At 42.7% G+C, this 27,206-nt stretch overlaps 1 protein-coding gene and 1 pseudogene across 12 annotated transcripts in view; both read right to left on the reverse strand.

Moving 5' to 3' along the window:
* The window catches only part of LOC134222749 (zinc finger protein 23-like), a 102,355-nt pseudogene extending 88,310 nt beyond the window's left edge, over positions 1 to 14,045 (reverse strand).
* LOC134225744 (uncharacterized) overlaps positions 74 to 27,206 on the reverse strand; it is a 174,699-nt gene continuing 147,566 nt past the window's right edge. For 6 of the 12 annotated variants that reach the window (XM_062706077.1, XM_062706079.1, XM_062706072.1 and 3 more), the window contains one exon: positions 24,266 to 25,891. In XM_062706077.1, coding sequence (XP_062562061.1) covers positions 24,890 to 25,891 — 1,002 coding nt within the window. In that variant the 3' untranslated portion in view covers positions 24,266 to 24,889. Of the gene's footprint in view, positions 15,414 to 15,726; positions 15,837 to 24,265; positions 25,892 to 27,206 lie in introns of those variants that run through there. The other 6 variants (XM_062706082.1, XM_062706081.1, XM_062706080.1 and 3 more) reach the window with 6 other exon arrangements.

Consider the following 27,206-nt stretch of genomic DNA (forward strand, 5'->3'; position numbering starts at 1 on the left):
GGTTGCACGCTTCACGACAGCACGACACACTAAGGAATGTCATCATAAGCTAAAATTAACGCATCCTAACCAGTTCATGATAGTAAAGTAATAAAATTTATTTTTCTTGTTTTTTTTTCTTCATATCTTTGGCTCCACAATTCGCCATTACAAGTGTATTGTTATCAATATTGATTTTCCCTTGTGTTGTTGTTTGTAGTGATAAAAATGTTTTGTGACTGTCACTGACACATCCTCGCCCTCCTGCTACCGTGTTTCCGTTTTGTCATACAACGGTAATCAAATACATTCATTGAACACATGATTATTATGCAAATACCCAAACTTCCTTCGCTCTACTATGTCTTCTGCTTTTCGCGCGAATGATTGATCAAATTCTCCCTGAACGGTCCCAAAGAGAAGTTCGAAAACTGGTTGAGTTTTAGAATAATAAAAATATCTATATTTAGTACAAAAGAAAAATAATAACTTTACTTTGTGTGCCCGGACAGTTTAATATTTATAAAAAATCGCTCTTTTGTCATCCATTCGTTATGATAAGAATTTGTTCGGTTCGATTTCAATGGTATTCAACTTTCGACATGAAATGAGTTTTAATATATATATGATCATAAGAATTTAACAGCTTCCTCCTCACATCGACGATTGTTCGCGATAGTCAAAACAACGCCGATTGTGTCACACTTCTGGTTGTGTTTGCAATTGTCGTTTCCATTGTTGTGTGTTTTTAATATTTTGTTTGTTGTTTCGTTTCGAATGCCAAAACGAGTTAAAGTCGTTGTAGAAGTATTCCTATTATGGTTGTCTGTGTGTTTCACTCTGGTTATACGAATAATATCTTACGTGATTGGTTCGGTAATTCTCGATCTAAAGCTAAAAGGAAATCATAGGCCAATTATTACTATGCGTTTCATAGATAGTAAGCAGCAATCTGTGATGTTTCGACCCTCCTGGTGGACAGTTAGCATATGTTCGTTACAAGTAAAGAATGTGAAAACCCGATGGCATAATTTCAATTTTATTTAAATGAAACCTCAAATAAAACGAATTTTCCATCTGGGCTGTAGCGGTGATTCGTTAGGACAGCAAGTAGTACTGCTTTGGAAACGTGTAAACCGAATGAGATCGTAGAAAAATGTATATGAATATTTTGAAATGCAGGAAAGTCAATTGTGAAATGAATGCCATGAGATTCGAAGATCTGGGTCGGATGTGCTGTCAAATGGGCTAATTCAAAATTCTAATTATCTACTGTTAAATGCTTAAGGATATAAACTAGAAACTTTTTTTTAATGAAAATGAGAAAATTGACTACTTATCATATTCAACCATTTTATTGCAAAATATGTGCTCAATAAGCGTCTCTCCTATATCATAAATTGTTCGTTTATACAGCTCTGTGTATTGTAATGTAGTGGTTCCGAAATAATCAACATATTTGCCGTGTTTCTGTCTAGAAACAACGAGGACCGCGCTATTCGCATCCTTAAAACATTGGCAATTTTTTGAATGCAAGATTTCTTGTACACGTTCCATTTGCCTCCTCCATACTTCGTCTTCCACTTGCATTCTACCATGGATGATACGCTGCATTTTTCCTCAAACAAGCACTGGATCCCCACAAGCCATGTCCAGCACTCATGTCCGCCGTGGACGATTACCGGACTATTGAGTATTTTGCAGATATTAGTTTGATACGACGTTGAACTTCTTTCTAAAGAAGTGTATCGCAGAATCCAAACTAAGCAGGATTTCCTGACACGAATCGTTTTCTGTTGATTTCGTTTCCACGAACTAATCTTCTGAGTGCTTCACATTGTCTCCTTTAGCCCCTATTCATATTATGTAGCTCGCCTTCGAATTGCTGACGACAAGTCCAGTACTCAATAATTCTCGCTTAACTTTTCAAAAGGACCTAAGTAACATTTTTTTCATGATTTAATTTGAGTACTGCAATCAAAATCTTTCATGTTGTTCTGTTGATTGCGCTATTCAAATTAATTCATGAAAAAAAATGTTACTTAGGTCCTTTTGAAAAGTTAAGCGAGAATTCTGCATTAGGCCGAATAGGTTTCGCTCCAGCTTGCAAATATAGGGTAAAACGACCTATTATGGAGGGGTTAAGCATCGTGTCAAAACAAAATTGCTTACAATTTTTTTTCAAAAATTACCTGTTGGTCGATTTTTACATTGTAGTAGTTGAATAGGATGCTCGTTAACTATAGTAAACATTACGTCAATTGTGCTGAAATTATTTTGTTTTGTTTTTATCACAATAAAAACAAACTACCGCAATAATAGGACGCAGTTGCCTATCGTTGCGATATTTTTTGAAGGTCAGTCCTATTGTTGCGGTATTGCATGTAATTCTTATGGAGAGCGATACCGCAACAATAGGACCTTAGCACTACCGCAATAATAGGCTCAAAGGATTCAAATTTTAAACGAAAAATGTCGATTTTTCATCGTTCTGAACGGAATTTTGTCAAACAAAAGCTGTTCTAGTCGTTAATCCGAAGAGTTTTAGCGTTCCCACAATTGTTTGCAATGGTATTATATCCAGAATGGACTACTTTAACACTACCGCAACATTAGGGCATACCACAACGATAGGACGTTATTTCTCTTTTCTTGGTACCAAAAATCCAGGGGTAGCCACATGAAAATATTTTTTTCCAAACATCTTTAGGTTGACATTCTTGACTGCAACGGGCCTCACTCCTAGTTTTCTTTGGCTGATGATCATTACCAGCACTTTCAGCGTATATTACATCGCCACAAGGGCAAATACCTCGAAGAATACTCCTGGGAGACAAGGAATATCAGAATATCAGATAGTGTGCGACACCTCGGCGTGGACGGAAGATGGGCAGGAAGAGGCGCCTGTTAGTTGTAGTTGCTCATTGGTATAAAAACTGTTATTCTTGTATTGTATATGCCTGTTGGTTGAATAAAGAGAGCTAAAGTTGCTGGCAGAAGTATCAGTCAGTAGCCTATCGAGGATTATTGTTTTGTTCTTTGTGAGAGGGTTCCCTTGTTTTCCAACAGTTTGTGGATTGGGGTCTACATCTTAGTGGGATGTTTTGGCCGTAACAGCAGTGGGATCATGGATCAGCCGTAAACGTCGCGGAGCGCAGTGGGATCATGGTTTGGCCACATAAGCCATGGGTGGCGCCGAACGGAATTCTTCAGGAGATTGGACTGTTCGATTGGTTGCTGGCTGGTCAGCAAGAGTCCAGGTGGAGCTACGAATCGCAACAGGAGCTGGTCGTCAGAAGATTGAGAGGTATCGTTCAAGCATCGGAGTCGGGCCACCTGTACAGGCGCATTTGCTAGAGAGGTTGGCGTGCAAACTTCGGAGTGAGGGCCATTTGTACGGAACGGAACTTGGAATAACGGAATTGGACCAGGAGTTGTTTCGGCGAAGAAGAGTTTAGGAGAAGAGACTCGGTGTTAGGAGCCAGAAGTGTTGCAAGGCGTCCACACTAAGGGGGAGTGTTGGAATATCAGATAGTGTGTGACACCTCGGCGTGGACGGAAGATGGGTAGGAAGCATGCGCCGGCTCTTTGGATCAAGGGATACTGTTGTTGATGATTGTGTATACCTGTTGTTGAAATAAAGACAGCTGTAGCTGATTGGCAGAAGTATTTCCTGTTGTTCTGAGCCCACTAGAAACTAGGAACTAGAACTAGGAACGTGGCATCCCTGCTGATGGCGAGCTTGTCGAAAAAACGGGGAATCATATCCAACAAATATAAACTTTTTCGCTTTATTGAGCAGTTTACTGCTTATTTTGCTCGGTATATGGAGGTGTGCTTCACAACTGAAAACTTTCAGGTTATTTACATCAGGTTTGTTACTTCTTCATAGTTCGTAGTTACTTGTTTATAATCTTCCGAAATGAGCGGGATGTTGCAATCGCCTCTACCCAGAAGTGCTTAAGTTCACAGCCGGATAACATGCAAACGACTATTTCTTTCAAATACCATGGTTGGGGTTCAGCTAATCCACACCAAGCGCCAATGAAAAAAAAAACTGCCACTCAGCTACATGCAACTTGACGAGGTTTGGACTGCAAATCCTTAAAAGGGTAGTTGGTTATATCAATGCTATCTCATCTGACTGGAAGAGAACGCGTCAACATGCCTGGTTGGTTATAATTTATTATTGATTTTCCAGCTGATTCAACTGGGGGACACAGTCAGTGGTCGCACAGCTACAAAGGTTGTGTTGTTCTCCGTTCCGCTTGCTAGAGAAATGGCAGACGACACTTATAGACTTGACTCGACAGTCGACTATCTTAATTCTTTTTTCGTGAGGAGGCTCTTTTATCTCCAAACAGGTTATGGGCTCAGGTCAGAATACTCAGTCAGTAGCCTGCCGTGGAGTAAAGTAGAGTATTAGTTGTTCCTTGATAAGAGGGTTACCTTATCCCCGACATGTTAAAGGCCCGACCCGAGTTATCGACTTGTCTAAGCCGTCTTAACGTCTACATGTTTTACCAGCATATTTTTCGACAACTGGCGACTGCAAGCAAGGCCTGTCGTGGTACAGTGATCACCACGTCACTACCCAAGCCGTTCCGGAAGAACGTTAGGCAGAATAACAGCGATTTGAACAATGCTTGTTCATACATATATGGCCCTCTGTAAATCTTCAGTTTCTATTAATTTCACACTTACCGTTCGCTTGCGGTGTCAATGGAATCTGTATCTTCATTGCTTTCATCTACTCCCTTTCGCTTTCGAGCTTTCGTAGATTGTTGATCCTCCTTTTTTCGTAATAGCAGCCGAGTCATCTCACCTTCGTCGCAGTACTCTGAAACACGCTACGTTTTTGAATGCCAAACTTTCATGATCAGGATCACGTTTGCCTACTTTATGGTTGCAATAACGGATGTAATTCTTGTGGTATAATGCTACAACCACACCGCACTCCTTAACAGTCTTCAATTTTCTTTGCCACTGCGGCGGTGACTCCGTCACGTTGGATAATACTACCACGGATACCAGAGAAAATCACCTCAGCCTCATAACTACCAGGCTTCCAACCGAAACCAGGTTCAAATTCAAATCCTAAACCAAATTGCTTCCGAATCAACGATCCACACCTTCGATACACACTCCAGGATGCCATGAACGCAAATGGTGTTGTCATGCCAATATTCGCTTTTGGTTTCGGTTTTTTCGCCACCGCCAGTTGTAAATGCCCGTCCAGCGTTTGGCGTTGGACACTTGCGCTTCAAATTATCGGGTTTGTGGCAGTTATGACATTCAATGGCTTTCTCGTCCCCATCAGTACGGTGGATCGACTCATCTCGATGGTTTTTTCTCCAGTTCGCTCCTTCATCCTTCATCCAGCAATTATCGCCCCAAGTAACCAAAAGTACCTTTAAGAGTACGTTTTTCGCTTAAGCAGCTCAGTGAAGCTGATTAAGCGAAAAACGTACTCTTAAAGCAACTTTTGGTTACTTGGGGCTTCACCAGCTCCATGGTCAGCTTCTCCTCCTAACGGCTTTCCAACGCTACCGTCAGAATGTCGGAAGAGTCGGTCATGCTTTTCAATTCAACACTATAGCCATCTTTAGACTGGATTCTAGATTCTGTCCAATGCATTGTTTGCAAGACATACGAACAGTTCCTTAGCACGCGGATGCGGATGCACTCTTCTGGTGGTGTTTCTTTAGTTCCTTCCAGCTCTCCTTGGAGATCTTGTAGCTCCGTATAAATGGGTGTTGTCTGTCGTCGACTAGAAAAACCGATTTGGATCAATGCCTTGGCGTCTCCTTTTCAACTTCTACACTCCAAACTTGCTTCCACCCATATCGGGAACATGAAAAATCTTGATTATTTAAATGATTAAAACTTCGAAATCCTCCATGAAACAAAATGGTACGAAGGTAAACATATCTGCGAGTTGATGTTGAGTTGCTACATGATGGATTAACAAACTCTCTCTCGCAGAAAATGATGTTTGATGTTAATGTACTTCAGATACCGCAGAACTAAGGACCACAAATTCAGCTTCGCTTGAGGAAGTGGCAACTGTTGGTTGCTTTTTGCCGTTCCCGAAAACCTTGAATGTGTAGCCAACGGTTCTGCTTCATTATGTCGCGACAGTTTTTGCTTACTAATTGATCCATTATTTGACTGCGTATAGAGCTACTTCAGGAAGTTTATTTCCATCAGGTGTACCTGAGACGTTCGATAAAATCTAAGATCGACTAGATCGAAAAGATTTGATAGATGAACTTTGATCCATGGAGAAAAATAACGTTTGACAATTCACGAAATGTCCAGGCGTAGTAAAACTGTTGAAACCAAGATGATTTTTTTCGGATGAAAAAGGTATGACACTAAGCCAGACTGGTAGTGAAGAGATTCTTGCAGAAACCAGGACTGGACTTTGATGAAATTTTCGCTCGAGTTGCAAAATTAATCACAATACGAATTGTCCTGGCAGCCAGCATACACTCAAGATTCTTTTTCCTTCAAACGGATGTAAAAACGCCATTCTTGCACGGAGATTTGAAGCAGAAGATGTTCATGGCGATGGAGTGACCTGATGGAGTGAGTGGACCTGATGGAGTCGACGCTCATCCTAACACTATATGTAGACTGGTCAAGTCACTTTACGGGTTAAAGGTGTTGGAACGAGAAGTTCAACCAGAAACTGTTAGGGGTTCAAACGTCCAAAACACGATTATTGTTTGTATACAAGAATTCGCGCTGGGGATGAAATTTACATCGACCTGCTTATTCCTGGAAGGAAGAACACATCAATAATAAAGCTTAAGGAGCAGCTGAAGTCCATTTTCAATATGACAGATTATGAAGAAGCCAACCATTTCTTAGGAGTCAATCCAAGTTTCAACAGGGAAAGAAGCATTATACGTTTAGCTCAAGAAACGAATATCGATAAGCTGTTGGTCCGGTTTGGGATGAATGGAACCCGGTCCAAACGCTTATGGAAGGAGGTTCAATGTTGCCTGGTATTGGTGATCCTATTAACGAAACTTATCGTGAACTTCTAAGCGATTTCAACAGAATCCATCTACACCCAGGTTTTTTTTACGCGGTTGGAATTCATTAATTTCTCGGCTAACCTGAACTTTCACAGCCTTTTTAGTACCCCCTGAATTTTCTTTGATTTTTGTGAATTTTTTCGTGGGGTTAACTCATTGTTTCATTGACGCTGAAGGTCTTAAACGACTAAAACCAAACCGTGTAAAAAAAACTGGGCGATGTTTGAAGCAATTAGTTCGTTATTTGATCACTACAAAACAAACTAAATCAAAATGTCTAGAATTCAAGCGACATAATGCAACGAACTGATCGAGGCACCGTAGACATGTTCTGCCAAAATAACACAAATAGAAATACGCGTATACAGTGCCGCCGTTGTTTTGATGCTGTGAGTGCAAAATGAGTTATCTTGATTGATCTATTTAAAAACTTCCCGTGGAGCCTGAGCTCCTGTCTGTTGTGCCTCGACAATTCTTCCTGTCTTTCAGTTTGCAGAGGGAGTGCGCTGCTGACATTTTTTTTCAGTTCCTGATTATCTCGATCTTCATTATGATTCTGAATTAGTTTATCATCCTTGATTCGTGCTTTATCTTCCCCCTCTTGCTCCTGAGACCTGCACGCTCATTTTACTCACCGGTGATTAGTTTTGTATTGCCGTCTCTTTTCTTCCCACAGAAATTCTACTCACTTTTTGAAAAAAAGTGGAATGGAACTACTAAAATTTTGAATGGTTGCACTTTAAAAAAAAAAGTGAGTAAAATTTCTGTGGGAAAAAAAGAGACGGCTATACAAAACTACTCACTATTGAGTAGAAAAAAAATGAGCGTGTGACTGACAAGGGTACGGCTTCAACTTTGAATTTCATCTCTTCTTCGACATAAAGCAGACTCCACACGACGGAAAAAGTTTGACAAACTCTTGATTATTGAAGAAAAAGATTGATGGTGTGAGTGCGAACCCAAAATATTGAAGTACATATTGAGGGAAATCAGAAAAGTTTGATATTGCTTTCAATATTTCCCCTCATCTTCCCCCGCACTTTGCCCACAGGAGTCGATGACGGTTGAGTGTTTGCGTGTTTTGTGCGTTATATCGCTATTTGATTTGTATTAGTTCAAGAAAAAAATGAGTTTTTCTTCAGCTACGGCCATGCCGGCTAATCAGTGAAAATATTGAAGAAAAGTTTGATGAAAAGTTTGACGAAAAAAGTATTGTAAATATATGCCTCGTGTGGGGTCTGCTTAAGGAAATGAACACTCATCGAATTTCAGGCCTAAAAATAATCACTAAAAGTTTAAAAAAAACTCATCATATTTGAGATCTCTTGATATGCGATTTTTTTTCGTTTTCTTATCCCATAGTCGGTAGACATTCGGTGACTGCCGATCATCACAATTTCACGGCTTTTTGGATCCAGTTTCGTCCGTTGTTGTGCCGGTATCCAGGAATAACAATTGCATCCGAAGATACGCAATTTGTCCAAGTTAGGTTTACAAGTAAATTACATTTCTGCTGGAGAGGCCTAGTGGTGCTAGGCCGACGTAGGAATGCGGTTGAACCTTTCTGCTACGGCATTTTGCTGTGACGCATTGGCTACGCATGACCCAGACAACCACACATCGCATAAGAATGCACGATCAAAATCGTTTACCGATCCAAGTTTCATCAGATTCGCATTGTTGTGCAAAGCTCATCAGTTTATTTATAAATTTTCCCGCACAGTAGGCTATTTTACGAGTTTATTCCAGCTTCATTTGTTGACATCGCATATTCCTGCAATCAAACTCACATGAAATCGGATTATCTGTCAAACAGAGTTTGTTATCACAAACTACATCGCAATGCATAACGAACAAACTCGCATAAAAATCGTGCACATCGCATACACTTCCGTGCAACGTCGGATAAGAAATACACTTATATCGCCTCCACTTTTGTACGTAAAAAGTGTTTTCGCGACTGGTAAGCGATGAAATTTGTGCGCATAGGCATCGCATAACAGAAAAACAATTCTATTATGCATGCATTCTGGTTGTCTGGGGAACGCCTTTCTGATTATAGTAGTCTTTTAATTTAACGAAAAATATTCCCAACCTTGGTCTACGGTCATCCAGGAAATTGGCTTGCCGATCATTGCCGTCACCGCTGCTTCGTACTCCTTATTTTTTTCAACAACTTCCGTCTTCTTCAATAGATAGATTTGCACAACGTGACTGAGTGTATTCTCACGAGAGGACGAGTCGCACGTTATCTAGTATCATTAAAAGGTTCTCTGCATTGCTTACCTTGAATACATGGCTCACATGGTACGCGATGCCTAGCCATCGTATCCAAACCTCGTTGACTAATGTGGCCCAAGCGCCGGTGCCACAGTTTTCCAGCTTTAATGTCACATAGATTAGCTTCCTTCTTCGGCACGTCTATTTTAAGCCGTATAGGTTTCCTCGTAAGTAAACTGTAGCAATTGATCTGCCATTCAACTTCAGTATAGCTTACTTTTCATTGAACACAACTTCAATTTCTGCTTTTAACAAATTCTTAACTGATTTATCACGAAGGTTTGGAACATATAGGACACAGGTTTCAGGGATGTAGCATAGGCTTTCGTATTAACGAGGTGGTCACTCGATCCAGAGTCCAAATTAAAGATGATCTTCCCGACAATTTCTCGCTCTTATTTTCCTCGATCTATCATTAATGCCACTGCTTTGGATGAATTCGATACATTTGAATTAGCTTTACCTTTACTGCAATACTTCTGCATATGGCCTCTTCTTTCACATGCATGACATTTACCGTTGAACCTTGGTTCTTTCTTTTGTTGCCATCAACAAACGCTGCTGGATTATCTTCCAAGATGTAGTTTCGTTCGTTTCGCTTCGAATCTTCAGCTTTCAAACGAGTCTTCATTACTTTATACGTTAGTCCATTCGCAGGTAAATTTTCTAGAGCAGTTACCAGAGCGTCTTATAATTCCGAAAGCGTCAGAGATGAAAAATTATCACTTTCTTCTAGCTTTGATCCCGCCATATGCAACTGACAAATTAGGTCTTCAAATTCCAGCAAATGAGTTCGAATTGAGCTGCCGTTCTTTAGATGCAATCTTGCAATTTGCTTCCGGATCAGGGTTTGCCTTCCAGCTGATTTCTTCGTATCTTCGAGATTCTTCGTCGTTACTTTTGAAGTGGCCTTATCACGGACACATACAAGATACTCGTCAGACACGAAACCCACCAATAACGCTATAGCCGTCCTATCCATTTCTTTTAATGTGGCCGCTTCGGCAGCTACCGCATGAGCGTCCTCTACGATGGCATCCCACACGTTCACAGACTCCAAGCAGGTTTGAACACGGAACTGCTAGCCGTCATAGCCTTTCCCAGCGAATTGGTAAATTCCGTTCAACGCAGCATCCTTGCGTTGGTCGCCCATAATCAATTGAGGGACTAATACTTCGAGTTAAGACGCAAACACCACGAAACACGTTGTGTAACAAACGAACTATTAGAGGTATTATTAATAACGTGTTAACAGGTTGGGATCGTATAACGGAATGATTGTTAGGAAAAATAACAACAAGTATCGGTCACTGCATTAACAAACAGTGAGAGTGTTGGGCTATTGCTTCTGCGTTAATAATTTTAAAGGGACATCATTCAGAACGGAAGCAACACACAAATGTCATTTTTCTTATTCCAGCTTTGCTGCGTCGCAGCATACGTGGAATAATAAAATTGACAGTTATGCGTTGCTTCCGTTTTGCGAGGTGTGCTCTTGAAAACGCGAGTGCATTTAGTTTTAGATTCCGAAAGACTTGTCCCTAATGACTGTTTTCCTCTCCTTATGAACCTTTTCAACAATTCGCCCTCAACATCCCCCGGCTTACTTAAAAATCAGCCCATCTGACAGCACTGTCCCAGTTCTAACGTCTGATAAGCGGAGGTAAGAGTGACGTGTGCGTCCGTGCTAGATTATGGTTTGCGCACTGGGATAGCCGAACAGTTTCCAGCAGTTTACCGCGAGAGGTCGGGAGATGAACGATTTGAAGTTCGCATATGAAAATGAAATCTGCACAGGTCGATTTATCTTTTTCGTTGGTGAAATCTTTGGTTGTGATTCTAGCAAATTATATTTGGTTACCTACTACGTCAGGGTGAGAATAATTCTTGTTGTTTTGTCGAATTCGGTCTGTCCGAGCCGTTCCTATGATAACATTCAGATTTTGGGCATAATTCTGCGACTTTCTGACCTACATCTTATACGAAAACTATCCATACCTACTATTTCTTACACTGGTGGTTGAGCAATGATTTTAAAAATTACTTCCTCCATGCCCGTTGCCCTTCTTCTTATCATTTGTCGTACAATTAAGGAATGTTGTGTGAGTTGTTGGCTTTAACGATATCGATTACGAATAAAGTAAATGTTTTCTAATGTAGTAGACTATATTTGCGTAACGTTTATCGTCGTTTCATTGGTTTTTTTCTTGCTAGTGGTTGAGTAGTTTACCGTTACCATGTACTGTGTTTCTATTTTAGAAAATGGATTGTTCTTAGCTTATTCTACACTCTTTGAAAGAGCGCTCATTCTTAGTTTCCGCTCTTACTCTTAATGTAATGAATGAAATTCATTTGAGAAAAAAAAAAACGATTGATAATACTTGTTTTCCATTTTATGCTTATCCACTTTAGATTCTTGATTGATTAAGACCTACTAACGAAAATTCAACGAAAATTTACATTCTATTTTTGGGGTCAGACCGCGAACCGATCTGCCGACGACGAAAACGACAGCTACCCTATAAGTGTATTCGAACAATTAGAACCGATGACGATCGAAAACTGTTTTACTTTATACTCTATAAACGGACACATCGATTTCGATTAGAATTTTCCTTTAGCTAAAATTTGTAGTCTCTGGATACAATATATCAGTAAATCAGTTGGTTGAAATTTGGCTTCCTGGTTTCGGGTTGAGTGGCTTAGTGCGCCTTACACTCGCACTCCGATCATAATCAGTTACGTTTCATTTTTGGTTTGGGTTTTTCGAATGAGAGAAAAATCGATCTATCTTATTCTTAACGGTAATACCAACAACGTTTCAGTGAATACCACTGTTTTGACTTCTAGTGCCTATTAAATTATTTTTTTTCTTTTTGTATAGTGATAAAATAAGCGGAATCGATGTGATTATCATTAACTTTATTTGGGTGATGCACGATTTTTTTTTATATTTTGGATCGTTTTGTTCGAATCATATTTGTTAGAAATGTGTTCCGCAAGTCATTCTGAAATAATTCGTATGTACCGTTTTGAGATCTAAGACTATCTTAGGTAGTCAAGTTTCCGTTGATTCAACATAAACTGGCATTTGAAATATTACTCTTTCAAAGGCTTTTGATCTGATGCAGCATCTATTAAATGTCACTCAATCAAAGTCTTTCGAGAATAAATTCGAAAGCGTCGTTTGACACGTTTGGCATTTGGTTGTATCTGAATTGTAACATGTTTTGAAGAAACTAGGAATTAGAGTCAGATGCATTAACGAAATTTTAAAACGCGTATACTGAGTCGATTAAACGGTAAACGCTCATTGCGTTCATTGTTCATGTTAAGGTGAGTAGACATCTGGGAAGAGGCGTCCTACATATCTCTGGTACTCATAAATTGTTCGAGAACCTAACGATTTCGGACTGATTTAACAACGACGACTGATTTAATTTGGCACAACTTGATAAAGAGGCGCGCTGTATTAAATTTGAGATCTTACTCTTATTTTCTACTAATCGACACACTTCACGCGTTTGAAGTGGGAACTTACATAGATGGAAGGATAATCGTTGCCAGATGCAGAACAATGATACGAAACCTTACCAATGCTGTCGATCTGCAAGACAAAGAGCATTTCTTCAGCCGTACATAGAACTCCGAAGGATGATGTCAAGATTTTCATGGTCGACTTCAATACGAAGAACGGATCCTACAGCTCAAACATATTATGGGACGCCACGGGTTCAGAGAAATGAGCGAAAACGGAATTCTATTCACAGAATTCTGTAGTAACAACGACATGATGAACGCATGATCGCTCTTCCCTTATCGACCGGTTCACAAGGTCACGAGAGTATCTGATGACGACGTTACCGAAAATCAAAACGATCATATCCGCCTCAGCCGAGAATGAAAAGCGAGCCTTCTTGATTCGAGAATTGAACAAAATGCCAATATAGCGTAACGATAGTCGTCGGTTAGTCCGTCGGTTCTGAAGAAGGAAGCGAAACACCCGTACGATGGGACAAGCAATACATGGGCGGTCGCTCTGGCTTACGAATGAGAAACGAGGATGTATGCAAAAAAAAAAAAACACTGGTCAGCTACGCGTCAATATCGAAGCTCCTTCATTGTTAAAACACAAACGTCCATCCAAAGCATAGAATCCAATCAAAGCCAAATCTAACAAATCGATCGCATAACATCCGAAATACTGAAAGCTGACCCCATTACATCTGCTCTAATGTAGCATCGTTTGTTTCGCAATATTTCGGGCACTGTAACTTTTTCGATGAAGATGCCTAAAAAGATAAACTGCTTAGTTTCGATAACTGGCAAGGCTATGTACCGTTCTCAAAGCTCTATCTAAAGTGATCCAGATCCGAATGTAGGAGAAGATCGATGAGACTCTCTGGCGACAGTAAGCCAGATTCCATCCCGGAAAATCCTGTGTTCACCATATGGTCAAGCTTCGTTGGATCAAATTAACGAATTCTAAGAGTCCTGTTTTTTGGTTTTCACTGACTACGAAAAAGAGAACACCATATGGCTGCACGTGTTCATCAACAGATGCCTGAGAAATAGATTTGAAAGACCAAGCTCCATCTTCGGTGTTTTCAGAGGCAGATAATAACTGAAATTCATGAATAGAAGTCGGGCTGGGTCTGCCGCCTCTTACAGCTTCAGCCCGGTACTGGTTGCCAGAGTTTGCTTGATTATTCTTGCTTTGAAATTCTGAATAAGAGCCATTGTGGTAAGCAGGGAGTGCTATCGTCAATTTTCCGCATTGCTTTTCATTGTTTATCAACACAGAAAAAAATAATGAAAAATAAACAGCGCGTAAAACTTAACATGCGGAAATTTACGCTATTATACGCTGAAATGGTCCTCTTCCTAACAAGATTGCTTACAACTTGTATACAATACTGACGATTCACGTCAAATATTGTTTACATTTGGGCTATATCCCGTTTGGAATTACGCTAATAATGGCGTTCCATTTATGTGCATGATTTTTAGCGTAATTTTCAGTGAAATTTTATATCTGTGAAGAGGTTCTTGCGGTGCATAATTCATAGATAATGGTCTAATGTAGAAAGCTCCACTGCATGTACCATGTCCTTAAAATCACGGAACACATTTCTAACAACGAAGATCCAATTTTACCTTTTTCTCAACCGTTCCAAGAAGAGTAATGAATCAGTTCTTTGTTACACAATGGACTACCATCTATAGTAAAAATTTCCGTAATTGTCTAACTAAACGTCAAACACTCTCGCGCGATTCTTTTTACGACGCACCACATACTTAATTTCTCACAGCTACGTTAATAGACACTAAAATTAAATAAAAAAAGAATGAAATCGAATTATTCGACTCTGGATCCGATCGGATCCTCGCCCACTGCCCGCCCCTTAAATACCTACTTTAAAAGTGTAATACCTTACATTTATATCCGCGGTGGCTTGAAGTGGTGCAACAATGAACTATGGGCCGCCGGCCCAACCGAACTGGGCGCCGGTTGTTGCGGCTGCATCTGACCCGTCTGGCTTTGGTCCGTCATGTGCCAATCGCCGTCGCTATCGGCACCACCCGTGATCATCGGGGCGCCCCCGCCGGCACACTGATCGTCCCCAATGAGATCCGCATCGCCATCCATCAGCGGTCCGATGTTGTTCTGCTTACTTAGCAATTTCTTCTCGTCCAACGACTTCGAAGCGTGCTCGTGCCATTTCGGATTGATCATCGGTCCAACGACCAGCATGGGACACCCGGAGGCCGAAGTTGTCATCGTGGTCCCCGTCAGGGCCGACGTCTGCTCGAACGACACCGCCCGCTGCTTTCGGATTCGGTTGTGCTCCTTCGGTGCCGTCACTTTGGCAACACTGCTATTGCCGAGATTGTTGGCCTCGCTGGTAGCGCTGCCACTGGCGCCACCACTTCCACCACCTTTGGCAGTGGAGTTCTTGTTCCGGAAGCTGTTGGACCGGGACGAACCATTCTCCTTGTTCCGCCGGGACGAGCTTCGATGCACGTGACCGTGGCGCGAGCCCCGACGGCTGGGCCGCTTCACATGGTGGACCGACTCGGCCGACGCGCTCAGACCGACGTTTCCCACTTTGAAAAATACATTCACACACAAATACCGGAAGGGATTTTTTTTTATTTAAAGATAGAGGAAAGAAAGAAAATGGGTTTCGTTGAGGTGCTGGGTTTGAGATCAAAACTTGATGAAAAGACAATGTTCACATGTACACAGCTAAATATGGAATCAAACACCTGGCACGCATTCTATGTGTCAATGGTATGGTACAACAAAAAAAAAGGCCAACAACTTAACACGTGTGTGTGAGGCAGTGAAAAAAAATCAGCAAAACACGGCAACAGAAGAAAAAACAAAGAAAAATGGCGAAAAACCTGGCGGTTTATGCAGTAGAGGTTGTCATCATCGGATTACTTGAACGATTACGCTCACCAGACAGTACGGTGCCAGAAAATGCAAAATTATAACAAACAGTAGCATAATTACGATTATTAGGACTGTCGGAAATGTGAGAAAACCAATTGAGGAAACGAGTAAAAACCAAGAAACAAAAAAGAAATCGAAACGAAAGAGAAAGAAAGAGAGAGAAAACGGAAAAACAAATAAACACGTTGTCTATATAAATGGTTTTATTATTGACTTTGTTTTATTATTTACATTGGTTAAACTATTGATTCGGTTATTGCTCACATGGTGGATTTGGATGTGGTAGCAATGTATCCGCTATGGACTTCATCACAGGATGAATATTGTTACGCGCAGCATTTAGTAGAGTTTTTGCGAGTGTGTGGTGTTCTGTTCTTTCTAAATAAATTGTGTACTGCAAGAATAGTGTTTTATGTCTGTGAACTGTTGGACGCGATCTTTGATTATTGATTATACTCGCGACATGATAGGTTACCAATTATTTAAACAGCGGTTCTCAACCTTTTTCTTGGGGGGTACCCTTCGAGCTGTTAAATTCATTGAGGTACCCCATATTTTTTTGTTGTAAATGAAAACTCATGATAAAAACGGACCAGAAAACTAACGGGATATTTGGCTCTACAAAAAGTTGTTTATTTTTTTCTAAATTCAATTTAAGTTTAAACATCAAGTTTGCTATAAAACTTTGAGAACTTTTCGAATCTTTCGAGCCTCTTGAAAGGAGGCTTCCGAGGCTCTTGAAAGGAGGCTTCCGAGCCTCTTGAAAGGAGGCTTCCGAGTCTCTTGAAAGGAGGCTTCCGAGCCTCTTGAAAGGAGGCTTCCGAGCCTCTTGAAAGGAGGCTTCCGAGCCTCTTGAAAGGAGGCTTCCGAGTCTCTTGAAAGGAGGCTTCCGAGCCTCTTGAAAGGAGGCTTCCGAGCCTCTTGAAAGGAGGCTTCCAGGCCTCTTGAAAGGAGGCTTCCGTGCCTCTTGAAAGGAGGCTTCTGAGCTCTTGAAAGGAGGCTCTGAGCCTCTTGAAAGGAGGCTTCCGAGCCTCTTGAAAGGAGGCTTCCGGGCCTCTTGAAAGGAGGCTTCTGAGCCTCTTGAAAGGAGGCTTCCAGGCCTCTTGAAAGGAGGCTTCCAGGCCTCTTGAAAGGAGGCTTCCTGAGCCTCTTGAAAGGAGGCTTCTGAGCCTCTTGAAAGGAGGCTTCTGAGCTCTTGAAAGGAGGCTCTGAGCTCTTGAAAGGAGGCTCTGAGCCTCTTGAAAGGAGGCTTCCTGAGCCTCTTGAAAGGAGGCTTGAGCTCTTGAAAGGAGGCTTCCTGAGCCTCTTGAAAGGAGGCTTCTGAGCCTCTTAAAAGGAGGCTTCCTGAGCCTCTTGAAAGGAGGCTTGGAGCCTCTTGAAAGGAGGCTTCGAGCCTCTTGAAAGGAGGCTTCTGAGCCTCTTGAAAGGAGGCTTCTGAGCCTCTTGAAAGGAGGCTTCCTGAGCCTCTGAAAGGAGGCTTCCTGAGCCTCTTGAAAGGAGGCTCTGAGCCTCTTGAAAGGAGGCTTCCTGAGCCTCTTGAAAGGAGGCCTGAGCCTCTTGAAAGGAGGCCTGAGCCTTGAAAGGAGGCCTGAGCCTCTTGAAAGGAGGCTTCCGGAGCCTCTTGAAGGAGGCTTCTGAGCCTCTTGAAAGGAGGCTTCTGAGCCTCTTGAAAGGGCTTCCAGGCCTCTTGAAAGGAGGCCTGAGCCTCTTGAAAGGAGGCTTCCAGAGCCTCTTGAAAGGAGGCCTGAGCTCTTGAAAGGAGGCTTCCTGAGTCTCTTGAAAGGAGGCTTCCTGAGCCTCTTGAAAGGAGGCTTCTGAGCCTCTTGAAAGGAGGCTCTGAGCCTCTTGAAAGGAGGCTCTGAGCCTCTTGAAAGGAGGCTCTGAGCTCTTGAAAGGAGGCTTGAGCCTCTTGAAAGGAGGCTTCCGAGCCTCTTGAAAGGAGGCCTGAGCCTCTTGAAAGGAGGCTCTGAGCCTCTTGAAAGGAGGCTTCTGAGCCTCTTGAAAGGAGGCTTCTGAGCCTCTTGAAAGGAGGCTTCTGAGCCTCTTGAAAGGAGGCTTCTGAGCCTCTTGAAAGGAGGCTTCCGAGCCTCTTGAAAGGAGGCTCTGAGCCTCTTGAAAGGAGGCTTCCTGAGCCTCTTGAAAGGAGGCTCTGAGCCTCTTGAAAGGAGGCTTCCTGAGCCTCTTGAAAGGAGGCTTCCTGAGCCTCTTGAAAGGAGGCTCTGAGCCTCTTGAAAGGAGGCTTCTGAGCCTCTTGAAAGGAGGCCTGAGCCTCTTGAAAGGAGGCTTCCTGAGCCTCTTGAAAGGAGGCTTGAGCCTCTTGAAAGGAGGCCTGAGCCTCTTGAAAGGAGGCTCTGAGCCTCTTGAAAGGAGGATTCTGAGCCTCTTGAAAGGAGGCTGAGCCTCTTGAAAGGAGGCTTCCTGAGCCTCTTGAAAGGAGGCTTCTGAGCCTCTTGAAAGGAGGCTTCCGAGCTCTCTTGAAAGGAGGCTTCCTGAGCTCTTGAAAGGAGGCTCTGAGCCTCTTGAAAGGAGGCTTCCGAGCCTCTTGAAGGGAGCCTCCCTAGCCTCTTGAAAGGAGGCTTCCGAGCCTCTTGAAAGGAGGCTTCCCGAGCCTCTTGAAAGGAGGCTTCCCGAGCCTCTTGAAAGGAGGCTTCCCGAGCCTCTTGAAAGGAGGCTTCCCGAGCCTCTTGAAAGGAGGCTTCCCGAGCCTCTTGAAAGGAGGCTTCCGAGCCTCTTGAAAGGAGGCTTCCGAGCCTCTTGAAAGGAGGCTTCCGAGCCTCTTGAAAGGAGGCTTCCGAACCTCTTGAAAAGAGGCTTCCGAGCCTCTTGAAAGAAGGCTTTCGAGCCTCTTGAAAGCAATTTTCATCATATCATATTTTCTCGAATGACCAAACCTACGAATGCTTCTTATTCAAAGACAACTCAATCTTAATCGGAATGATGTCTGGGTCGGCTTAATGTCGAACAGATCATCATCAAATGAATGTGGCACTGAATGGTGTGTGAATTCATGCATATAGACCTGTGCAGGCGTTCATCAAAGAAGAGCTGGTGGAAAAGTTGCCGATAGAAAAGTTTGATTGATAACTGGACTGGGTGCGATGGAAGAGAGCGTACGATGAGCCATTTCTGAACAAAATGCAAGCGAGGTAACCGTGCTGGTAGCGCCGAGAAAGGATATACTCCAGCCTAGGAGAGGAAAAATGTTTAGGCTCATGGCGATACGGGATAAAACTCTAAGGAATCCGCCATTATGAAACCCTGTCCGATACGTGGCAAGGTCGATCACTGCGTACGCAACTGTGATGGATTGAAGCAGATGGCATTGGAATCACGCCTGAAAGCAGTCGAGCAGTACAAGCTGTGCGGAGTCAGCCTATATGATCACGGCAATCAGAGATGTAAGTCGCGATTCCACTGCAATGTTGTAGATTGTCGTCAGCGACACCACCCAGATGGGATATCGGGAACTTAACGAAATAATACGTCAACAATTTGCTCTCGAGGACATTGGGGCATACTTTATGCTACCAAAATCAGCTGAGGTAAAGCGAACACGAGAGTTACTGAAGCGAGCTACAAGGTAAAACGATGGTAGATTTGTCACTGGATTGTTGTGGAAGGAAGACGACGTACGCCTTCCGAACAGACTACCGATGGCGTTGAGGAGGATGAAAAGCCTCGAAGCGAAGTTGGCAAAAGATCCAGACCTGCAGCACCAGCGGATCCGAGAATACATCGAGAAAGACTCCGCACACATGACAACCGAAAAGAATTAGCGGCGGCTGCTTCTAATCGGATATGGTACCTTCCTCTGAACGTGGTATCGCATCCGAATAAGCCTGAAAAAGAAGCGACTGGTGAGGGACGCAGCGGCACAAGTAAATGGCGTGTCACTTAATTCCCTACCACTAAAGGGGCCGGACTTACTAGTTCAGTTGTTACACGTGATCAGTAAGTTCCGGGAACAGCGCGTTGGATTTGGCGGAGATTTCGAGAAGATGTTTTACCAGCTTAGAATGATCCTTGCAGACCTACATTCGTAACGTTTCCTGCTTCGTTTTGACCCCAATCGACCTCCGGATAACTATCTGAAGACAGTCGCCACCATGCTCCGCGCAGTACGTGATGCACCGTAACGCCGACGAGTTTGCTGCGAAGCTTCCGGTAGCAGCAGAAGCTATTAAGCAGAAAACCTACATGGACGTCTACTTCGACAACGTGGATACGCCTCAAGAAGCAGCTGAACGAGCACAACAAGTGAAGTTCATCCATTCGCAAGCTGTATTCAACATGCGCAATTGGTTCAGCAATAGTGTTGAAGTGCTGCACAGTCTTGGAGAAAATCCCAAACAATCACTGCGGCCGCTGTCTAGCAATCATGGAGAGGATCGAGAACGCGTTCTTGGTATGTTCTGGGATCCGATCAACGACTGCTTCTTGTTCTCCGACAACTGTCAGGAACAATTGACTCCGTACGTCTGTGAAAACCGTCGGCCAACCAAACGAATAGCACTGCGCAATATTATGAGTCTCTTTGACCCATTGGTACTACTGGCACCACTCCTCATACACGGACGAATGCTGATTCAGGACATGTGGCTTTCAGGAATGGCGTGGGATGAAGACATACCGGATGAAATATTTGGAAAATCCAATCAACCAACTACTTCGGAGACGAAGACCCGGATTCGTATGGAACTCTGCCGCTACACGTGTTCACAGATGCGAGCGAAAATGGATTTGGGTGTGCTGCTTACTGCAGAATAGTCGAAAAAGAGCAAATTCGGTGCTCGCTGATCATGGCAAAGAGCAAGGTAGCGCCTCTAAAATACCAATATATCTATACGGATGGAACTGCAGGGGGCACTCATAGGCACGCGGTTGATGAATAGTGTTTGCGATAGCCATACGCTGAAGATGGACCAGAAGTTCTTGTGGACTGATTCCAGCACCGTTCTTGCCTGGGATTCGTTCCGAACATCGGAGATACAAACAATACGTTGCACGCAGAGTTGGTGAGATACTGACGCTGTCGGAACCGAAAAACTGTCGGTGGGTACCGGCGAAAGAGAACGTGGAAGACTGCTTGACCAAATGGACTAAAGACACAGAACCGAACTCTAGCGGCAGATGGTTGAATGGGCCTTCGTTCTTGTATCACCTGGAAGGAGAATGGCCAAAACAGCGACATCCAACAGGAACCAACGAAGAACTCAGAAGTTACCTGCTGTTGCATCCTGTTGCAATACCCAAGAATCTTGTGGAATCGCGAAATGGAATTCGTCCATCGCTTCATCTCTAACCGTAGATGTCCCCTGCAGGGTCATCCGATAGAAACAGCTAGGGCAACGGCTGCTGCAACGACTCCCAACAGGAGTATGTGAAGGCGGAAATGTGCTTGTGACGCGCTGCTCAATGCAAGTCCAATCCCGACGAAAGACAAGTGTTTCTGAACAATTAGAAAAAAACAACGGAAGAGCTCCTCAACGTAGAAAAATCAAGCTCGCTGTACAAGTTGACATCCTTTGTGGACGAACACGGCGTTATCCGAATGGAAGACAGAACAGCGAACGCCGCTTACGCAGCTTTCGACACACGTTTCCCCGGCATCTTGTTAAAAGATCATCCGATAACGCAACGTTTCGTCGAACATTACCATGGACAGTTTGGACACGCTAACAAGAAGACTGTACTGAACGAGTTACGACAACGTCATTACATCCCCTGATTACGTACTACTGTGGACAGAATTTCGAGAAACTGTCAGAGCTGTAAAGTAGCCAAAGCTTCTAGCAACGACTGACGCCGTACGTGAAGCCGTTTAGTTACATCGGAAGAGACTATCTCGGTCCTCTGGAAGTCACTGTGAGAAGGCGTAGAGCGAACCGATATACCATCGTATTCACCTGCCTGGTTGTGCGGGCTATTCATCTAGAACTGGCGTATAGTTTGATAACCGACTCGTGCATCATGGCAATCCGAAGATACGCCTGCAGATGGGATTCTCCGGTGGAGATCTTCACTGACAACGCACCCAATTTCGTGGGCGCCAACCGAGAATTGATGGAGCACATCATAAGGATCAACGACAAGTGTGGCAAAACCTACACAGACGCGCGGTCAAAATGGTCCTTCAACAACCCCCGCTGCGTCTCACATGGGGGCGTATGGGAAAGAATGGTTCGCAGCGTGAAAGAGACGATGAAAGCGCGAGGAGGATGGGCGCGAACTCAACGATGAAATCCTACTCACAGTGCTTACGGAAACCGTCGACATCATTAATGCTCGACCGCTCACCTACATGCCACAGGGATCGAACGAATGTGGGGAACTTACGCCGAACCACCATCTTTTCAGAGAATCTTCTAGGACACACAAGGAGATGAGAGAGCCAGTGGACTTAGCTGAAATGTTGAGAAGCAGCTGTAAGCATTCGCAGTTCCTGTCACGTATAGCATGAGAGCGGTGGCTAAAAGAATATTTCCCAACAGTGAACAAGAGTGGTTCGAAGAGGCGAAACAAATGTAGGTCGGAGATATTAGTTTCTGTGGCAGAAGGCAATCGACGATCATGGATTTGCGGCAGAGTAGAAGTGATGGGGCCCTCCTTAGCCGTGCGGTAAGACGCGCGGCTACAAAGCAAGACCATGCTGAGGGTGGCTGGGTTCGATTCCCGGTGTGGGTCTAGGCAATTTTCGGATTGGAAATTGTCTCGACTTCCCTGGGCATAAAAGTAGTATACGAATGCAAAAATGGTAACCTGGCTTAGAAACCTTTAGTTAATAACTGTGGAAGTGCTTAATGAACACTAAGCTGCGAGGCGGATCTGTCCCAGTGTGGGGATGTAATGCCAATAAGAAGAAGAAGAAGAAGAAGTGATGGAAGGAGGAGACGGTCGAGTACGAACAGTGACCGGTCGACTGAAGAGACCAGTAGTGAAGCTGGCGGTTATGGAAGGAACTATCAATTACCAGAAGCTGCTGGAAGATTATTTCTTACCTATTCCAGGCCACTCCGGCCTTAGACTGAAAATAAATAAATAAATAACCAGACGAGTTTGAGAAGAAGAATGAATCGGTGTCTTGTATGGGCTGAAGCAAGCTTCGTGAGCACGGAACGACCAATTTTATCGGTTTGTGAAGAAGTTGGGTTTCACGTGCTGTGACAACGACCTCTGCCTTTACTCGCCCATTCGGCATGAACGTATGCATGCCAAGATCGACGTAGATTGAGAACCAACCAAAACTCAGTAAAGTGCGCAAAAGCTTCTGCTTACTAAAGGGTGGGACCTGTCGCCGACTATTTCAGACTCGAATCACTGTCTTATCTTATTTATGAAAAATTCACAAAGTCATCTAAAATCCTGACGTAGCCGAGCATTATGCTTAGAAGCTCAATGACAACAGGAACGCAGTTTGCAAAGTAGTGAGCATTGCCGCAGCCTCAAAAGCCATCAAAACTGCGAAGGACTAAGATCAACAGAGAAGAAACACAAACACTTTTTTAGTGTTTTCACACATGGAAGTTCTACAATTTTTATCAATACCATGAGGAATCCAACACGTGTCCATCGGGGGCTTCACCGAAAGCTCTCCTTTGAGGCTGTAAATTAATTTTAGAGAACACTTAATCGAATATGATGGATAAGCTGGCGTTAGTCGAAGTGAGCATAAAATTATCGAAAACCACAGAACGCCAAAACTGCTGATCCACTGGCCATACTTTGATTACTTCAATTTAAAACCAAATGATTTATATTGGATTTCCCTCAAGCTGCAGACTTGCATCTGGGCGTTATCTTCGAATAGCATTATTGAACATTGCGTTCTACTCAGCAGACTGTGGTCGGCGATTTTCGACAGAGACAATCAACGATGGGCACATTATCGATTCCAATTCCGGCAGGCCACCTGCAGCGTAACAAACTATTCGTGGATTTCAAAGCAGCGTACGACTCAACCCTTGCCTTCCCATGGTAGCTGTAAAGCTCCATCAAATTTTGTATATTCCAACTTTCTTTGAATTGATTCAATAAAAAAAGCAATATTTGACACATCTTTTTGAATTCATTAGACTGCTCATATAATCGATATTGTGTAAAAATAGTGAAAATATTGAAAACAATCAAGTAACTATTGATTTACGGTTAATTTTTTTTATGTTCAGCTATGCCAAATTACCTTTTTTCCCTTTTTTTTTTTCAAAGAAACCTTTGAAAAAAGTCGTGGGAAGGAGAGGGTCAAAAGTATTTCAAGCAAGCAATGGCTATCGAACACAGAAATTCGTAAAAAAAAAAGATGTACAAAAACTGAATAATGAATAGATTTTTCATGGCATTCATTATCTGAAATATCCTCTTCCGCTATTCCATATCAAATCACAAATCAAAGATCACGTCCATTCGTAAGTTCACATAACTAAGTTGCTGTTTCTATAACTTTGAATGTTGTACAAAAAGTTGTCAGCTTTCTCACTCCGTCAATAATAAACGATGTCTCTACTGGATTATTTCGAAAGGTCGATTTTCCATTTTTATTGATCTAATATCCAAATCATTCAGTTTATCACCTAGAAATTCCTAATAAAATACATAATTATAAATAAATAAGCAGTCAATAGACACTATTTAGAATACTGAGATACATCGATTTACTCGATTCTGGTTGTCGTCAAAGTCAATAAATTCCTACTTCCGTGCGTCAAACCTTATTAATTAATAGGAAAATATATAACTGTGCTCATGTGTGGTAAATAATATATATTGATTCGCGAAAAGAAAAAAAAATCTGTGTACTGGTGTAATGGTTATCATAGTTAATACATGAAATAAATGCATGTGCGCGAGTGTATTAAATGTAGCTATTTTCAGATCGATTACTTACAAAACTAAATTAACAATAGTTCGCCAATAAGCTTAGTGGTTACATGAAAATGTATTTCACTTAAAACAAACACAAGAAATCAATACTAGGTAGTGTGCATATGTTTAAGTTAGAAGCAATCATCAGTCATTATTTGCACCACCTTCTTGACCAATCCACCCGAACGACAGTTCGAAATAAATCCGCGCCTTTCGCCCAAATTGTTTCGAAAAACTGGTCAAAATGGTGACAATTCCAAATTCTCTAAAACAGAAAATCCAACACAGTGAACACAAGTATAGACAAATTGCTCTGGCGTGTACTGTTGGCCGAGCTACTATTGTTCCGCGATGGGCTCCGAAGGGCCGGACCGGTGTTGTTCAGGTTGTTACCCGACCGGGTCGGAATTGCGCTGGTAGCGTTGTTGGTAACGGCAAGATTGTTATTATTGGAAGCAGCAGCGTCGCCACGGGCTGGTGACGTTATCGAATGATCATGCTTGGGGTGGTTCTTCCTGACCGCGGGAACATTGGACGCCGCGTGCGATGCGTTAGACGACGATGCCGGTCGGTCATTGCGACTACTACAGTTGTCCGTGGCCATCGCAGTTGTCGACATCAGTTGATCATAGGAATGACGTCGCTGGCGGATCAGTTGACGCCGCCGGCGACGTCGATTCTCCGCCCGATTGTCGAAGTGATGGCTCTGCGTGATGGCAAAGTCATGTTCGTCGCACAACCGGCTGGCGTCGTCATAGTCGTTAGCATCCAGCATATCGACGTCGATGTTCTCCGGGTCGATCTCGATGGAGTCGCAGTGCTCGAAGAACCACCCGTCACCGCCAGTTACGTGCGATCGTTTAGTATTGCTGCTACCGGATGCGGTAGCCGTGCCATTCTCGAAATGATACGGATGATGATGACGATGGTGGTGGTGATAATGATGACGGTTGGAATGATGCAGATGATGATGATGGTGATTAGTGGTCGAGGCGGTGCCAAGATACTCGTGGTGGTTAACATCAACATCAACAACAACGATATCGTTCAAATGCTCATCAACACTGTTACAATAGGTACCGATAATGCCGTGGTGATGCAGCCCGGGTCCGGGTCCTGGTCCGCCAGCGCCACCGCCCAATATGCTGCCCGGGATCGGCGTCGAGGTGATGATCTGCGGATGGCACAGCTCCAGGGAACCGCCGCGAGCTCCCAGGAACCACTCGGATCGGGTGCGCATTCGGGCCGCCTGCCGTTCGTGGACCTGCTTTACGGGGGAAGGGGGATTTGCGCGTATTTGGTCGTTGCGGATTTGATTATTTTTTTGATGGTATTATGGTGCATATTTGTTCGGCATGTATGCATACAGTGTTGCAATTTTGGTAATCGAATATCCACGGGGGCACAATGTAAGCAGGGGGAGAAAGAAACAGAGCAAACAGACAGAAGGGCAATGGTGAGATTTATTCATATAGTCCCTGATGGAAATAAATAAAGAAGATACTACGAAGTACAGTTGATTTTCTTCATCGAAGAGAGGAAACACATATTGTTATTCAAACCGGGAGACAATGTGGGTCTAACAATGATTAACTAAGGATTTCTAATGTTACTATGAGAACTTCCCAATTGATGGATAAGGTTAAGTACCATTCCAGGGCTACACAACATTGGCTACTTATATTCAACTGAGTATTAGTTAATGTACAGTACAATAATTATTATCTACTGTGATATTTAATTCAACTATGATGGAATATTGCTGCCAGAATCAACTTTTGCGGCTAATAACACCCCTTGGCATGGATATACAAATAATTAACCAACAATAATTGGTACATTATTTATCATATTGTAATTCATTGAAAATTTGGACTCGCGTCATGTTGATTCATCATACGGAAAGAATAAAGCTAAGATCAAAAGTAAATAAAATATTTTTGTATGACATCATTAGTTTCAACCGAATATCCTATCGAAAACAGAAGCAATGTTTCGGGGAAATTCAAAGAAATATTCCATTGAAAATCTGAAAAATTCCCATTGAAAATCTGAAAAAATTCCCAAAAAAAAAATTCGGATTAATATTCCGTCAAAATTCGAATAACATGGCGAATGACTTTCGGATGAATTCTCGTGGAAAGTCGGATGAATTCCTCGAGAAAATTCAAATAAAAAACTTGTGAAAATGCGGATGAATGTTTTGTGGGAATTCGAATGAATTTTCAATGTAATTTTGAAGCAATTTCCGTGGATAAAAAAAAACCGAGGGAATTCGGATAATATTCCCGTGGAAATCTCAATGCATTTCCAGTGAAAATTTGGATGAAATTCTCGTGAAAATTCGGATGGACATTGGGCGGCAAAATTCGGACGAAATTCCAGAGGATTTTTTTTTCTGAATACAGTAATATCCCGATTTTATCACCCCTCCCTGGTGAATTTTGGGGTGATAAAACAGGGTATGTGACAAAATTGGAAAAAAAAAATTTTCTTTTTTTTTAATTATTCCACAAATATGAATCATTTTATGCCTTGGAAAGGCCAAATGCGTGAACGGTACCCGTTATTTGTTGTCGAAA

The sequence above is a fragment of the Armigeres subalbatus genome, chromosome 3 (genome assembly GCF_024139115.2).
Source record: "Armigeres subalbatus isolate Guangzhou_Male chromosome 3, GZ_Asu_2, whole genome shotgun sequence".
NCBI lineage: Eukaryota > Metazoa > Arthropoda > Insecta > Diptera > Culicidae > Armigeres > Armigeres subalbatus.